At 26.9% G+C, this 16,175-nt stretch overlaps 1 protein-coding gene across 1 annotated transcript; it reads right to left on the bottom strand.

Annotated features, from left to right (window-relative positions):
• Positions 1–3,310: 3,310 nt before the first annotated feature.
• Positions 3,311–5,420, bottom strand: LOC107011728 (butyrate--CoA ligase AAE11, peroxisomal-like). Its single transcript, XM_015211336.2, has 2 exons — positions 5,121–5,420; positions 3,311–5,013 (listed from the first exon to the last, which is right to left on the bottom strand). Exons 1-2 carry the CDS (start codon positions 5,316–5,318, stop codon positions 3,484–3,486), a joined length of 1,728 nt encoding a protein of 575 aa, XP_015066822.1. The 5' UTR covers positions 5,319–5,420; the 3' UTR covers positions 3,311–3,483.
• Between the last annotated feature and the right edge of the window lie 10,755 nt (positions 5,421–16,175).

Raw genomic sequence — 16,175 nt, 5'->3', positions numbered from 1 at the left:
AAATTAAAAAATAGTACAACTATCAATTCCAAAAGTGGATCGATTTCCAATAATCAAAAAGGAAAATAAACTATAGCACTAGCTAAATTTAAAAAAAGAAAAGTAAATAAACAAATGCAGAAGAATGACAAGAGCTTTAGAGGTTTTCAAACTCCATATCCAGTCGTCTTCTTCGATCAGCCGCGCAGAAATCCATGGCTATCTCGACACCATCATATTCGTCCGACTTTCATCTTTTACAAATAATCTCATGTCCAACATGTAGCAATCTAATGGTATAATTTATATAGTATTCAAAAGTTAATGTTAAAAAACTTTTCAAATTCTCTAATTAAGTGTAAATAATAAATTTTCTTAAATTCTACAATTAAGAAAAATGTTTTTAAGGTAAGAATTTGATAACTGAAGCTTTTATGTATGATTTAATGAGGGAGTAATTAAATACTATGCTTTAATATTTTGCAAAAATATTAAATAATATTTTATGTTTTAAAATGAAAAAAGAAACTTTAAAAAAAAATCTCCAATAAATAAATAAAAAATTCAGCCCTTAGAGGCATGCCACATCAACAATTTTTGATTCAGATTTTTATATATATATATAGATTGATTTTTTACTTAAGTTTATTTTAAAGATATTTTTTAAAAAAATTTTACTTATTAAGTTTGCAAGTTAAGTTTAATTAAGTTTTTAAGTTAAATCTTTTGAAGTTTATAAATTATTACTTATTATTTATTAATATGTTATAATTTATAAGTTATATTTATAACTTGTAATTTAAATAAATTAAAGTTGTAATTTTGAAAAATTAAATAAAAATAAGGATAAAACAATTATACAAATTAAAACATATCAATTTAATTTATTTAAATTTGTATTACAAAGTACAATTTCAATTTACAACTATTAGTAGAGTGCATAGTTTATTTGCCACCTTCTAGGAAGGGTTCTGTTTCAACTAAGTCTCGAATATAATACTAATGTAATACTAATAGGAGGTAGTTGAGTTACTTGAGTAGTATTTGTTATTTAATATAAAATATAAATTATAATTTATAAATATATTATATAAATTAATTAATAAATATTAATAATCGAAATCGAACCGGACCGGACCAGATCAGAACCAGAATAAATCGGGATAAATCAATTCCGGTACACTGGTACCAAATCTCGGTTCTGTTTCGTTCTGTCTCCTGATTCAGGATGTCCTGTTCCGCTCCGTAGGCAACCGAACCGGGACGAACCGGAACGGTTCTGGACCTGTACCTGTACATCCCGTTCCGTAGTCCAACTTTAGTTATACCTAATGCTTGAAGTTTAAAAACGAAATAAAAGACAATTTTAAATTTATGATTTAAATAAATAATGTGATTTTTTTTAAAAAAAAATAAGGACAAATATAATTGTATTTCAAGTAAACATTACAAAAAAGTACTATTTAATATTTGAAATCGTCATAAGAAAATCAGTGAAAATGAGATGTTTTTAAAATTATTTTACACATAATTTACGAAATCTATTAGAAAAATGTGAATCAAATATGTCATAAATTATAGTTAAAAATAAAATAAATAAAAAGTTATACTGATGTAGTATATACCGTTCTCTTTTAAGCCAATTTAAGTTCATTGCATGTCGTATAAAAATTTATCCTTAACTTATATTCTTTAGGTTATAACACCTCAACAACATCGTAAAAATCAAATAATTCTAAATTACTTAGGGGTCGTTTGGTTACTGGTTAGAGTTATGCATGTATTAGTTATGCAGGGTTAAGTTATGCATGTATTAGTTATGCAGAGTTAAGTTACATAGGCATTAGTTATGCAGGTATTAATTATGTAGGTATTAATTATGCAGGATTTAGTTATACAGGGTTTAGTTATGTTGAGTTTAATTATGCGGGTATTAGCTATGCGGTTATTAGTTATATAGGTATTATTTTGTTAAGTTTAGATTATAATACATGAATTATTAACTATTGAATATTAAACTTGTTGTAAATTATTAATATATATTATTTACAAAATAATAATACATGCTAATAAAATGTGAAATATATTGAATAATATATAATGATAATATTTTGATTAGCATATGTACCGTGAAAAAAATATACAATCAAATTTTTAATATTAAAAAAATATTTTTATTTGCATAAATAAATAAAAATGGTAAGTATATAAAAAGAAATGAAAATAGTCTATATATAATAGGAAAACAGTAAAGTTTTCAATTAAAAAAAATTAAAATAAATGAAAATGGTCTATATATAAAAAGAAATAAAAAAATAAACATATATAGGAAAATAGTAAAGTTATCAATTAAAAAAATAAAATAAATCTATAAGGTAAATCTGTAATTTATCATTTTAATACATGTATAACTAATACTAACATATCTTATTCCACCTTCTACCTTGCATAACTTTATACATAGATTCCCTCATAAGTTATGTTGATATTAATTATGTAGAACTACAAAAAATGCAATCAAACATCGTATAAATTAATACATAAATAACTTTTATACAACATTTAAATTCTTACCAACCAAACATGGTATAAGTTATGTTAATTTTTATTCCTAACACAAAATTTCTACCAAACATAATAAAACTAATATAACTTTTAATAAACGTATAAGATGTTTCTTATACAATAATCAAACGGCTCCTTAAAGAATTGAAAGTTCAACCCTGAAAAGCATACTTCTAATTCTCAACACAAAGAAAGAAGTAACTTTTTTTTTGGAAAAGGGCCTAAAATACACTTAAAGTATTGGAAATGGTACAAAATTATCCTTCATCCACCTATTGGCTCCAAAATGCCCTTCTCATCCATCTATTGACTCCAAAATACCCTTGTCATCCACCTTTGGGTTCAAAATTCACCACTTATTTAACGGTTTTAAAATTATATTGTTTAAATATTTTTTAAAATTTGGTGGGGTTTTGAACTCAAAGGTGGATGACAAGGGTATTTTGGAGTCAATAGGTGGATGAAGGGTAATTTTGTATCAGCTCCAATACTTTAAGGATATTTTAGGCCATTTTCCAATTTTTTTTTAATATAGGTGTAGAACTCTTTCATAAATTAAATAACAAAATAGGGAGATAATAATATTGTAAAACATATATAGAACTCTTTCATAGATTAAATAACAAAATAGGGAGATAATAATATTGTAAAACACACCCATGGGTAACTAGTGATAGATTGTAGTGTTAGTGATTATACTGAGAAATAATAATCACCTTCTTGTCAACTTGTATAAACTAACATTCAAAAAAAATAATTAACATGAAATTATAAACAAATTCTTGAAGTATTTAAAAAACTAAATATCCGAAGACAACGCATACAGTTAACACCAATTACAGATGTGATTAGAGAGAGTTAAACAACTCATCTGCAGCCAAAAGGAGAAAAAAGAAAAAGTAGTAATATTCAAACACTTGTTAAGTCTTTCTTCAATCTCTAGAGACGAGACAGAGCAAGAATCTGCTCATGATTTTGATTGTATGATCTAGGATTTTCCCTTTTTATTTGGCTTGATTTTTTGCTTGTTTGATCAGACACAACAAATGTCTTTGCCACTGCTCTCAAATGGTTCTTCTGCACTTTCCCTGTTCCTGTTTTAGGCAATTCATCCACAAATTGAACCTTCTTTGGTACCATGAATCCTGGCAAGTTTTTCCTACAGTGTGCTATCATATCTGATTCTTTCAAGTTTGAGTCTTCCCTCAATATAACAAAGGCACATGGACTTTCACCCCACCTTGGATGTGGCATTGCCACAACAGAGGCCTCCACAACATATGGATGTTTTAGTATTGCACTTTCTACTTGTACGCTGCTAATGTTCTCTCCACCTGATATGATTACATCTTTGCATCTATCTTTGATTTCCAAATACCCATCTGGATGAATCACTCCCATATCCCCTGTGAAAAACCAACCGTTCTTGAATACTTCTGAATTCGCCTTTTCATTTTTTAAGTACCCTTTCATGATACTGCTTCCCCTCAGGCATATTTCCCCTGTTGTTTTCCCATCACGAGGCACACTTTCCATATTCTTGAATTCCTTCACATCAACATCAGCAAGTGTTAGTATGCCCAGCCCTTGTCTTGCCTTTAACCTGGCTTGTTCTTCCCACAGTAATTTGCTCCACTTGGCTTGCCACTCACACACCAGGGCTGGTCCAGTGGCCTCCGTGAGCCCATAGGCATGGACAACGTGGAATCCCACCCTCTCGATTCTTTCAAGCAGTGGTGCTGGTGGGGGTGCACCCCCCACCAAAACTTGTACCGGAGTCATTATTTGACGCTGCTCGTGTGGCTTGGCCTCAAGGATTATGCTGAGAACAATAGGTGCAGCACACATATGCGTTACTTTGTGTAACACTATGTTGGAGTATATTTCTTGGGCTGTTGTATTGCGCATACAAACATTGGTGCCACCCCTTGCAGCTATTCCCCATGTGAAAGTCCAACCATTGCAGTGAAACATAGGGAGGGACCATAAGTAGACAGGCTCAGTACCCATCTCCCATCCCAAAATCAAACTCAAAGTGCTTAAAAAAGCACCTCTGTGGCTGTACACGACTCCCTTTGGCTCTGAAGTTGTACCTGATGTATAGCTCAAAGTAATTGGATCCCATTCGTCATCAATATTCTCAACGACGTGCTCAGGGCTGCCTTGGAACACCAACTGCTCGTAATCAAGCTCCCCAAACCGAATTCCAGTAGGGGAATCTATGTCATCAATGACAACGACAAGAGGCATTGGCATTTGAAAGTCGGACAGTAGTATTTCAATGGCCTTTTTAGCTTTGTCAATGTATTCATAGTCAATAAAAAAGATCTTGGCTTCTGAGTGCTTGAGAATAAGGGCAACATTTTTAGCGTCCAGCCTTGTATTGATGGCGTTGAGCACAGCCCCTGCCATAGGCACAGCAAAATGCATTTCTAACATGGCCGGTACATTTGGTGCAAGGACTGAGACCTACATGATTGTAAAATCAAGCCACATTAATATATGACCATAATCTCAATGAACTCATATATGAGAATTACTCGCGATAATTAAAATGTGTATCTAGATAGACTTACCACGTCGTTCTTGACAATGTTTAAGGAGCGAAGGGAGGAAGCAAGGCGACAACAACGTTCATGGGTTTCCCGCCAATTGAAGCGAACATTGGCATAAATAGTAGAGGTGCGGTTGGCATAAGAATTAGAGGCTCTGGTTAAAAAGGTGAGAGGAGTAAGAGGCACATAATTAGCTCCACATTTAGGTAAATTATCCATGGGATTATATGGCCAAAGTTACAATTTGTTAACAATAATAAAATGATGTGGTTTGGAAAAGGTTTGCAACTTTGTATTTGGAGAGGTATAGAAAATTTGTGTATGCAATGCAGCTGATGGGTTCTGTTTATATAGAGAAAAGTTAGCCCCCTGCCTATGTGGTCCCCTAAATGGTTGTTTAGATGGAAATAGTTGAGAAATTACAGTGAATATGTTATGCTAATACCAATTACTTAACACACATGGAGTATTTCATAATTTAAACTTTAAACAAAAAAAAAAAAAGACTTTGACATTGACTATTAAATGTCCTCAACAAGTATTTAAAAGCCACGTAACTAGTTCCTTTCACCCTTAAATTTTAACAAACAGAGAAAAGAAATGTGAACTGCCCTTAGTGCATTTGATATTTACTATAAATATTTAATGTATAAATATGTTGGAAATGATTTTTAATGTATTTAAATTTAAAAGGTGATCAATTTGGTCCCAAGACATATAAGTAAAGAAAATCGTTGTGTTTGTTGTTGAAATAGACTAAGGCTCTCGGCATCTTAGACTTCCTTTCATACTATTTACTATAAACTTACGATTTTCTTCAAGTTCTACCTTTGAAAGTTTTTTTTACGTCTCTTCCAAGTTTGGGTTATGAAGTTTGATGTGCATTTTTAATCGTATTGAATGTTACAAGAATATATCTTTGTTTGGTAGTTTGATACCAAAGACATCTGTTTTGATAAAAATAAGAATAACGATTATCTTTACTTATATGATTTAGGACCAATTTGATTTCATTTTTAAATATATTCAGGACTTTTCCATCATATTTATACATCAAATAAAATGAAAATCATGGGTTAAGGACCAATTTTGATCATTTTCTCTTACTTGGGATACAAACAATTTCATAACATTGAACATAAATGCCAAGAAAAGGGTTGTTAGTTTAAGCAAAAAATATATAAAAGAATATCCTATGGTCATATAACGTGTGGTGACTAAAAAAAATATCTTTGAACATTTTATCAAATTCATATCTAAATAACCAATTTTTTTGGGGGGAAACACAAATAAAAATCATATAGCACATCAGATTAAATGACAAAAAAAAATCTTTTATTTCTTTGGGTAGGTTTTTAATAATTACGTTCTTTGAATATATTATTGTGCTATTTTGTTTGTAAATATTTGTCAACCGTATGTATTTTTGTCTTCAAAAAATAATTAACAAACTTTAGCTATAGATTTTTACGAGAATTTAGAAAGCAAAAAGATTTACAAAACGCGATACGTACATAAAAGATTCACTGTATAAAAAATAATTTTTAAAGACAAATTAATTAATTGTAATATCTTAATTATGGTCAATATTTATTTTTAGTGGCAATTTATTCTTTTTTATAAATGTCCTTAAAATTTATAGCGACACTAAATTTAATGACAATAACTAATGCAAAAAAGATTTACTAACATTTTTTGTTAATGTGTATGAAAAACTATTCTTATTATACTTCCTTTTTTTTTACATGTCATCCTTACTATAAATAGTTGGTCCATCATATTTGTCATTTCATAAAATGAATGAAATCATGAATAAATTATAATATTTTTTTTATTATACCTAGTTTTTTTGTTATTAATTAGTCTTAAAAATAAATATTTCAGCAACCTAGAAAGACTAATAAGCAATTAATGTTCATTGCAATTATTTCATACATTGATTTATTACTCTCACCACCACACTACTCTGTAAAATCTAATTTCAAAAAAGAAATCTTTACAAACAATTTTTTTTAAAAAAATGGATAATTTACTCATTTATTGAAAAATTGACTTTGAAAATATATTAGTAAGAATAGAATTATAAACTTAATTTATTATATACAAGCGAAATTTAAAAAATGACATACTAAAAAGGAACGGAAGAAATAGTGAGATAGAAACAAATAAGAGTATGAATATATTTTTTTAGTGCAACGCTAATTCACTACTGATAGATTCCCACTAAATCTGTTAAAATTTTATCTACAATAAATAGTTTGATCATGCGCTATTGTAAATATTGAAATTTGCTCGACTTTCTTTGATGAAATTTTGGATCTAATCTGAATTAATATATGTTATTGTTCTTAAAATATCAATGTTAATAGTATAATCATCAGATATTATTTATCTTTTTTATACTAAATGAAATAAATTATCATTATATTATTTATTTTAAATCTTTTTGAAAAAGAATATTATGAATAAATATCGGTGGTGTACTTTATCAATCCCTTTCAAACTCCAATACAAAAGGTGATTGATTACCACCCTCCATTGTCTGTTTCAACACTAGTTATGATATTTTCCATCATACAAAACCAATAATAGTTTAGAATCATAATCAATCCCTTTCAAACTATATATATTAAAACGTCCTATTTAAAAAAATTTATCTATTTTATTTTTATTATTAAATAAATTTCCTTTAGAAATGCTTGGGAGTATTTCCTAATGTGTGCATGTGAAAAATTAATCGTGAACAATTATTATTGGACAGAGAAAAATATTTTGTTTCTTGAGGATTCATTTAACAAATTTATAAATGTTAAATTTGATTAAATTTATTTAATACCAACAAAAAATTAAGATATTCAAAAATTTCTACGAAAAAATATTATAAATTACAATTTTTTTCATATAACATGTTAAATATTTAAGAAAATTATGTAGTTTGACATTAAAAAAATAAAAGTATTTTGATACAGAAGTAACACATCTGAGTGGCTTTAAATAGAAAATCGACTATTCGTAGTATGTTGATAGATAAAAATTTAATTAGTGATTTAATATTTATTTTTTTTAAAAAAACTAGTTATACTAATTGATTTGGAAATAGAGAAATAGCAAATTATGAGGTCGTTGTGATTACAAGAAGAGAAACTAGAGTGGTGGCTACTATTAATTATTATAATACCTATCACCAATTATTCTTTATTGTCTTCCAATATTATGATTAATAAATATTTATAGTGAATTTTTGAGAAACTTTACCAAGCACAATAGTGGAAGAATGAGGGGAGGGGCCAATATAATCCCTTGTCATGTGCTTTCTTTTTCAGAACTTTTTTTCCTAACACTTTTCTCTTGAACAAGATATTTGGAATAATTTATAAAGTCTTTTCCTTGTATGTTCATCATGAACTTCCATGGAATTAGATAAGAGATAACAACCACAGTCTTTTAATTGAGTCGATTAGGTCAGATCATTAATCAATAGAAAACGTACATAGTTGAAATACTAGGAATAAATATTCTATCCTAACTTTTATTAGGAGTAGTTATTTAATACTACTTTTTTGACGGATTTGAAAACTTGATACAAACCTCTTAAAAAAACTTTAAGGCATGCGTTTTTTTAGTAAAACTCTCCAAATAATAATGTTAATAATATTTAATTGAAGGAATACGAAATTTAAGAATACATTTATTTTACCATAATTCTCGTGACCGGAATTAAAGACCATATATATTAAATATATAATTGGGACATAAGTTGATCAAAGTAGAAACTTATTTTTAAATAACAAGGACAGTTAGAAGCATGACTTTCATTGAATATAGAATTTAGCTTTTAAAAAATAGAGTCAACAAATATATTTTATTAATAATCAAAATTCAAAAGGACTAATTGCATGCAATTATTTGACTTCCACATGCAACAAACTCTTTTTTTCCTTTTTTTTTTAATTAGTTCTTACTTAGTAACAAACTTGAAACTACCCAAGAAGAAAATGTAGGTTAAGATCGAGACTTGGTCTTAGAGTGTGTTTGGTACAAGGAAAATTATATTACATTATTTTTTGAAAAATGAATATTTTAAAAATATATATAGTAATTTAACTAAGAAATTATTTGGGCTTGGATGTGGAGGGGGACATCATTACGTCAAATTAAATAATTGCCTTTATTTCTTTGTTCTTTGTATGATTGATGAAGCGTTTGAACAATACTATTGAACAAACAACAAGGAGCCCACTTAATTAAAACATCAATTTCATGGTAAATACAAATAAAATAGCATATTGTTATTATTACTGATGAAGTCAAAACTTTTTTTTATCGAATCCACCTTTTAACTTTTTAAAAATTATACATGAAATCATGAGTGAGATTTGAAGTGTTGTTTTGTACTATATGTTTAGAAAAAAAAATATACTTGCTATATTTGGTAACGATAAAATCTTGCTATGTTTGATAATTACGAGTCTTATTTTTTATATATTGAAAATATTACCAAATAAAATTGATTAAAGATAAAGATAAACTACTTTATTTGATATATAGACCAAGAAGAATATTAATTTCTTTTTGTGAAGTTTGTTAAGTAGGTATAAAAGATATTAAAGTGAAGAAGGGGTTTATTAGTTGCATGTAAAAGCATGGAATTCAAAGTTCTCTCATTCAAACTTTTTTCTTTTTAACACAAATTGATTGTTAAAAGCTAGATTTTGTAGTCAATGAAAGTCATGACTAACTGTACTTGTTCATGGGACCATATTCTAGATTATATTACGATATATTTTAGTCAAATTATGTATGAATCCAAGCTAGTAGTCATTTTTCTTCTAGTATAAGTATAGTTGAAACATACTTTTCTTGCATCCTCTTGGTCTCATGCATATATAATTATGTACATCAAATTAAATAAAGAATGACACATCCTTCTTTTTTTCCAAAAGTTACCATTAATATATAACATCCACTTGATATAAAAAGTTAGCTTTCTATAAAAAGAGAAAAAATGGTGAAAAGATATGACATATACCTTAATCACTCATTTAAAAGGATAATTTTGACATTTTATATATATTCGATTTATAACTTAGCAAATATCTATTTTAACCTATTACTATCTCCATCTCACTTTATATGTCACCTTTCGGATTTCAAGAGTCAAACAAATATAACTTTGATCGTAAATTTTTTATAGATCTTATAAACATTTGGAATTATCAATTATTGTGACTCATAGTACTGTTTACGTAGTTTACAAATATATAAATTTCATTTCAAAAAAATTAAAGATTTCATGCGCAAATTTTCAATCAAACTTAAACTGTATTCTCAAAACATAAAAGGTGTCATATAAATTGGGACAAAAATTTCGCAGATGGGGTATATAGTTACGTTGTGGCCTTTTTTCCCCTCCCACTTGTCTTTCAAAATTAATATGTAAAATGTAATATTTGCAGTAAAGAGTGAGGAAAGTGAAGGTAGAAAAGAGGACTTTTTATTTGGAATATAAATTGGAAAAATTACATGAATAAATACATTTTAAAAATAATTACTGATTTTAGCGATACTTTTTATTTATTATCATTTATAGCAATATTGTGATAAATCTGTAATATGTATTAAAAGTGAATTATGCATGCAATATATTTGAATTATAATTGTTTTTGAAATATATTATGTTTGTTTGGTAAAAAATTGTCACATTGTATTATAAGTGTATTAAAATGTGTGATAAATATATTATCCATCATTAAAACTTGTATTATATTTGAATAATAAATTTATCTTTGTAATATGTATTAAACTGGTATTATAAATGAATTAAAAGTGGTCAAATAAAAAAAAAGTTATTAATATAAATGATAAATATTTTTTTATTATAGTATATTTATGTAAGTTTCCATATAAATTCTACACTAATAATAAAATGGTGCACAGCTATATTTTCTACAAAATTATGTTATTTTTGTCTAAACTTTTTCACGAAATTTCAGGGTACGTGAAATACAAGGACTTCAATACTATGAAGTTATTTTTTATTACAAAGAGAAATTCTTCAAGTTATTTTGTGTTCAAAGTAATACTTACAAGTCAAGAAAGAGTAGTTTTAGTTGCATCGAACTCTTTGTTATACAATTTCTTAGCATTTTTCGATGCCAATTCAAACCCTTTGCTTTTTTTCGGTATAACACTTAATTAAATAATTGTTGACCCTATTTTTTAAAGATAAAATTTTCAGCAAAAGTCTTTAACAACGTTAATTTCCTTGTTTAATTTATGCATGGTTGATGCTACTATATATAGACTCTACATATTAATTATACTTTGGTCAAATTATAAAAAAAGAAAATCTTTATTAATTGTTTTTCTGGGTGTTTATTCGATTTTTCGATTCGGTTTTATACTATTCGGTTTGGGTTTTTAGTTTTTGGTTTGAAGAAGTGTAATTCAAACCGAACCAAAATAAATTTGGTTTGGTTTGGTTTGGTTTTTCTCTTTTGGGTTTGGGTTTTTTCGATTTGGTTAATCGGTTATCAATAATTAGAAACGTAACTTTTAAAACGTAAAACATAATACTTAAAAGTATATCGATTATAGATGTCCAAACATAAGAAATAAACTAAATCATAATGAAATAACTAAAAAGGGACAAAAGTGGTTAACTCCAACTTAATTCTAAACATATATATATATATATATATATATATATATATATATATAAAATTCAATTTTTTCGATTTTTATTTTTCTAAATCCGAAACCAAACTAAAAAATTAAACAAAGTAAATTCTAAATTCAAAACCAAACCAAGAATCTAAAAAGCCAAATCAAACTAAAATTCGGTTTGATTTGGTTTGTTTTTTGGCTTAATACAAACAGTGCACTCCCCTAATCAATAATTAATTGTAGTGTTTTCTCATATGAAATTCGATATTAGTATTGAGGCTAAATTGAACATGATTCTAGATAAGAGACTCTCTTTGTAAATAACAAAATTTGGAATTTAAATTTTCAACAAATTAAAATGACGCATGCATACAAATTCACTAGACTTCGAAACGTTTTTCTCTGTGAAATCATTTTCCATGAAAGTTTGGTGAAATTACAAAAGGAATTAAAGAAAGAAACTTATTTTTCTAGTTGTTGAAAAGTTAGCTCAAATTTGATAGTCAGTCAAATTGAAGTCGTTCCTAACTGTCCTTGTTATACGAATTCTGTAGTTGTTCGTTCCGGTTTACTTTTACGCGTCACTTTTACTATACGAGATTTCTTTTGATTAATTTTTTGATATAGAATTTATTTTAGTTAGTTTAATATTTAAAATTTTGACATTCAAAAATTATATAAAAAAATATTATAAGTTGTAATTCTTCTCATATTATAAGTTGGTTTAATATCCCTCCGATACACCTGTGAGCCAAGTGTTGTGATGTATCCGAGAACCTATAATTTTAAGGGATTTTTGTAACTCACAAAAAAATAGAGATTAGACGTAATTAGCTTTTATATTATAAAATTTATACAATTTTTACAAATTATATGTGATCTTTTTTATATGTAATTTAGATAATAAAAATGAGTGAAAAAGAAAACTCAAAATTAATTGATTTGTTTAGTCATGTAATTTATAAGATTTGTCTTCCAAAGAGGAATTCTTGAAAAAATGGAAAACATTTTTCTCAGTTTAAACATTTTCCAAGAAATTCTTACTGAAAATACAAGGAAAAGAACTAAACTTCCTTTTTCAGTATTCTAAAGAGAAATTCTTGGGAGTGAACGTTTCCAATAAAAATAAATAAATAAAATGTGATGACAATAATTAATTTGTGTCCACCAAAATGCTAGGTAGTTTTCGGGCAATTTCAAAAGTCCATATTATTATTATCCTCAAGTAGACAAGAAAGAGGAATTGGTGGAAGACAATGTAATAGCAAAAATTCTAATCCAACTTTTCACCACTTCCTTTCTTCTACTATTAGAATTTTCAGATAAGAATGACATCATCAAATTTGTGGTTGTGTTTGATTTTGTTTTTAAAAAAATTTAGTGTTTGGTTTATAATTTTAGAGATAATGCACAAGTACCTCCTTAATCTATGCTTGAAATCTTAGAGACACGTTTATACTACACTAAGATCCTATTACTTTCCTGAACTTATTTTATTAATAATTTTTTATCCCTTTTCGGTTTACGTGGCACTATCTTGTGGGCCCAACGTTAATTGACTTTTTTTTTCAAGCTAGTGTCACGTAAGCCGAAAAGGGGTAGAAAATTATTTATAAAATAAGTTTAGGAAAGTAATAGAATCTTAGTATAGTATAAGTGTGTCTTTGAAACTTCGGACATAGATTGAGAAGTACTTGTGCATTTTCCCTAAATTAATATTTCATTCGAGAAATTAATATTTCATATTAATTGACTTTCTTTTATTTTTATCTAAAAAATTTTTAGAGAAATATATTTTTATTTACTTATCAAATTCAAAAAAAATAATTAAACTTTTTTTTAAAACATTTTTTTTAAAAATAATTTTTTTAAAAAAATAATATTTTAGCTTTAATTTCAAATAATCCTTCAAAAATAAAATGCTAGTTTATGAATCTGCATAAATTTTAACTTTAATTTGAAATAAGTCTTCAAAAATAAAATAGGACTTCATGTTTCAAATTGTGATTTCAGTTATTATTTTGAATGTAAATATATCATTATCCGTAAATTCATATTTTATGTATATTTTTAAAATAATTCATTATTTGATATTTAGTTAGAAGTAACTCATGTTTGATATAACTAGATTATTCATATCACATGAGGGGATTCTATTAAAATGGTAACTAATTACTACTAATATTGTTAATTTTTTGGATCAACAAATCTTTGTAAAATCATGGGTATTTGAAATTCCCAAGGAAAAGTTTAATCATTATATTAAAAAATACTTTTTAATACTCCCTCCATTTCATAAAGAATGATATAGTTTGACTTGACACGGAGTTTTAAAAAAATAAAGAAGACTTTTGAATATGTAGTTCTAAATTAAAGTTATGTCAAATGTATAAAATTATTTTTAATTTTATGATTTTAAATATGTCAAGTGAAAAGTTATTACCAAAAAAAAAATCTTTTTTTTAAAGAATAAAAAAAAAGAAAGAAATCTTTTCTTTTTTAAAAGAATAAAAAAAAGGAGGTTAAAATATTTTAATTTTTTTCTGTGGTGTGCATTTAATTGAATTAGTTCAAAGTAGACGTGAGAGAAGAGAAATAAAACAGCAACCAAGTATAACAGTGAATTGGGTAACAGGAGCATGTGGCTTAAATAAAACTAAATAACTTTTATTAACCAAAACATGTGGATTAAATAAAACTAAATATTTTTTGTAAAACAAAAACAGGTGGCTTGAAATGATGTGGTTAATTTTGTATTATTATGTAATATATATAGGGAGAGGGGAAGAACTCCAAAAATTATTTTCTTTCTCGTAATTCATGTGAGTATTATTGTTTGGTGTTAACTTTAAAAATATACATATAAATATTAAAACATAAAAGTCTGATTTATAAAAAATATTTTATATAATTATAAATTATTTTATTAAATAAAAAGTAGTTTCTTTTATATGAATTAAAAATAAAATTTATCACATAAATTGTGAATTAATGATATCTAAGTTATACTTTTTGTTTTTGTGATACTCTATTTAACTGTAACAAACAGCTCTTTGTTTTTTTGTCAAAAATAAGTAAATAAATAAACATTCTTTGTTAAGAAGCTGGAAAAGTAGAAGCATTATTTATGTTGGACAATATCTTGAAATTTGATTTGTGGTGTGAATGTATCCATAAATAAAATAAAATATTGAAGTTGCACTAAAATAATATTCTTTTGGTAGTTATGCCCCTTATGGGAGCTGCTATATAATATGAAATCAGTTGACCCCTCATGACACGTTATATGGAATAAAAACAGAATCATTTTTTTTTTTGCTTCAATCAACAACCCATTTTATGTCTTCGTCTGTATCGATTATCTCATTCTTAATGAATATGGGTCTAGTAGATGTACTAGGAAGCGAGGAATTGAGTTTAGCGTCTTAGTATTAACGGATTTGTATTGTAAATTGTGTGATATTATTTGAATTTGAGGAATTAAATAATTATTTTTTATTTGAACTTTTGAGGTATTTTTTATTTTTAAAATTAATTTAGTTGTTCAATTTTTAAAATATTCTTTCAATTTTATCCTTTGTGATGACTTCACTAAATTTGACAACAATTAATAAAGGTAAAAATGAAAATTATATTTAATTACTTCATCCGTCCACAATTGTTTGGTAGGTTTATTAAAAGTAGATGTCCAAGATTAATTGTCAATTTAAATAATTAAGAAACAATTAGTCATTTTTCCCAAAATTTTCCTTAATGGTAGTGTAGTTCAATTGAAAAGTTAGTGGACTTTTGATATTCTTGATATTGTAGGGTTATATTAGTCAAATTAAACTTCGTATTAAATTTTTCTTGAGGAATGTGCATGACCTTACAATGACAACAATTGTGAACGGACGGAGATATGAAATATTCAAAAATTCAATTAATATAAAATGGAGAAAGTATAATGTTTTTGATATGTTTTTAAATTATTATTTTAACGCAAAACTAAAAAGTTTACTCTCTCAATCTGAATAGTGATGGATTGGTGAATTGTTAAAACATAAGTGGCTTAAGGTTATTGTCCCAGTTGGGTAAATTGGTGACGCCAAGTGACAAAAAGTTGTGTGACAACTGACTCAGTGGTTTAGGCTCGTCCCACCAAAATTTTCCAAGCGGGATTTTACTTATACACATCCAAAGTAACAATCCCTTGTCGTTGCAAAAAAGTGGTGAAAATTACCAGGCATTGGAATATTCAAGGTTAAAAGTCCCTTTTTTAAAAACTGTTTTTCTTTTTTTTGTGTGCGCGCGACTGTAGTATAGGTCGATGCATATGGTTTTAGTATTACACATTCACCGCAACTTCCTTTATTATTTCCATCTAAACAACCATTAGGGGCCCAAATGGACATGGGAAATTAGGCTGAG

This window comes from Solanum pennellii, chromosome 2 (genome assembly GCF_001406875.1).
Source record: "Solanum pennellii chromosome 2, SPENNV200".
Lineage (NCBI taxonomy): Eukaryota > Viridiplantae > Streptophyta > Magnoliopsida > Solanales > Solanaceae > Solanum > Solanum pennellii.
Note: the sequence above shows the minus strand (reverse complement) of the source record. Positions and strands in the feature narration are given on the sequence as shown.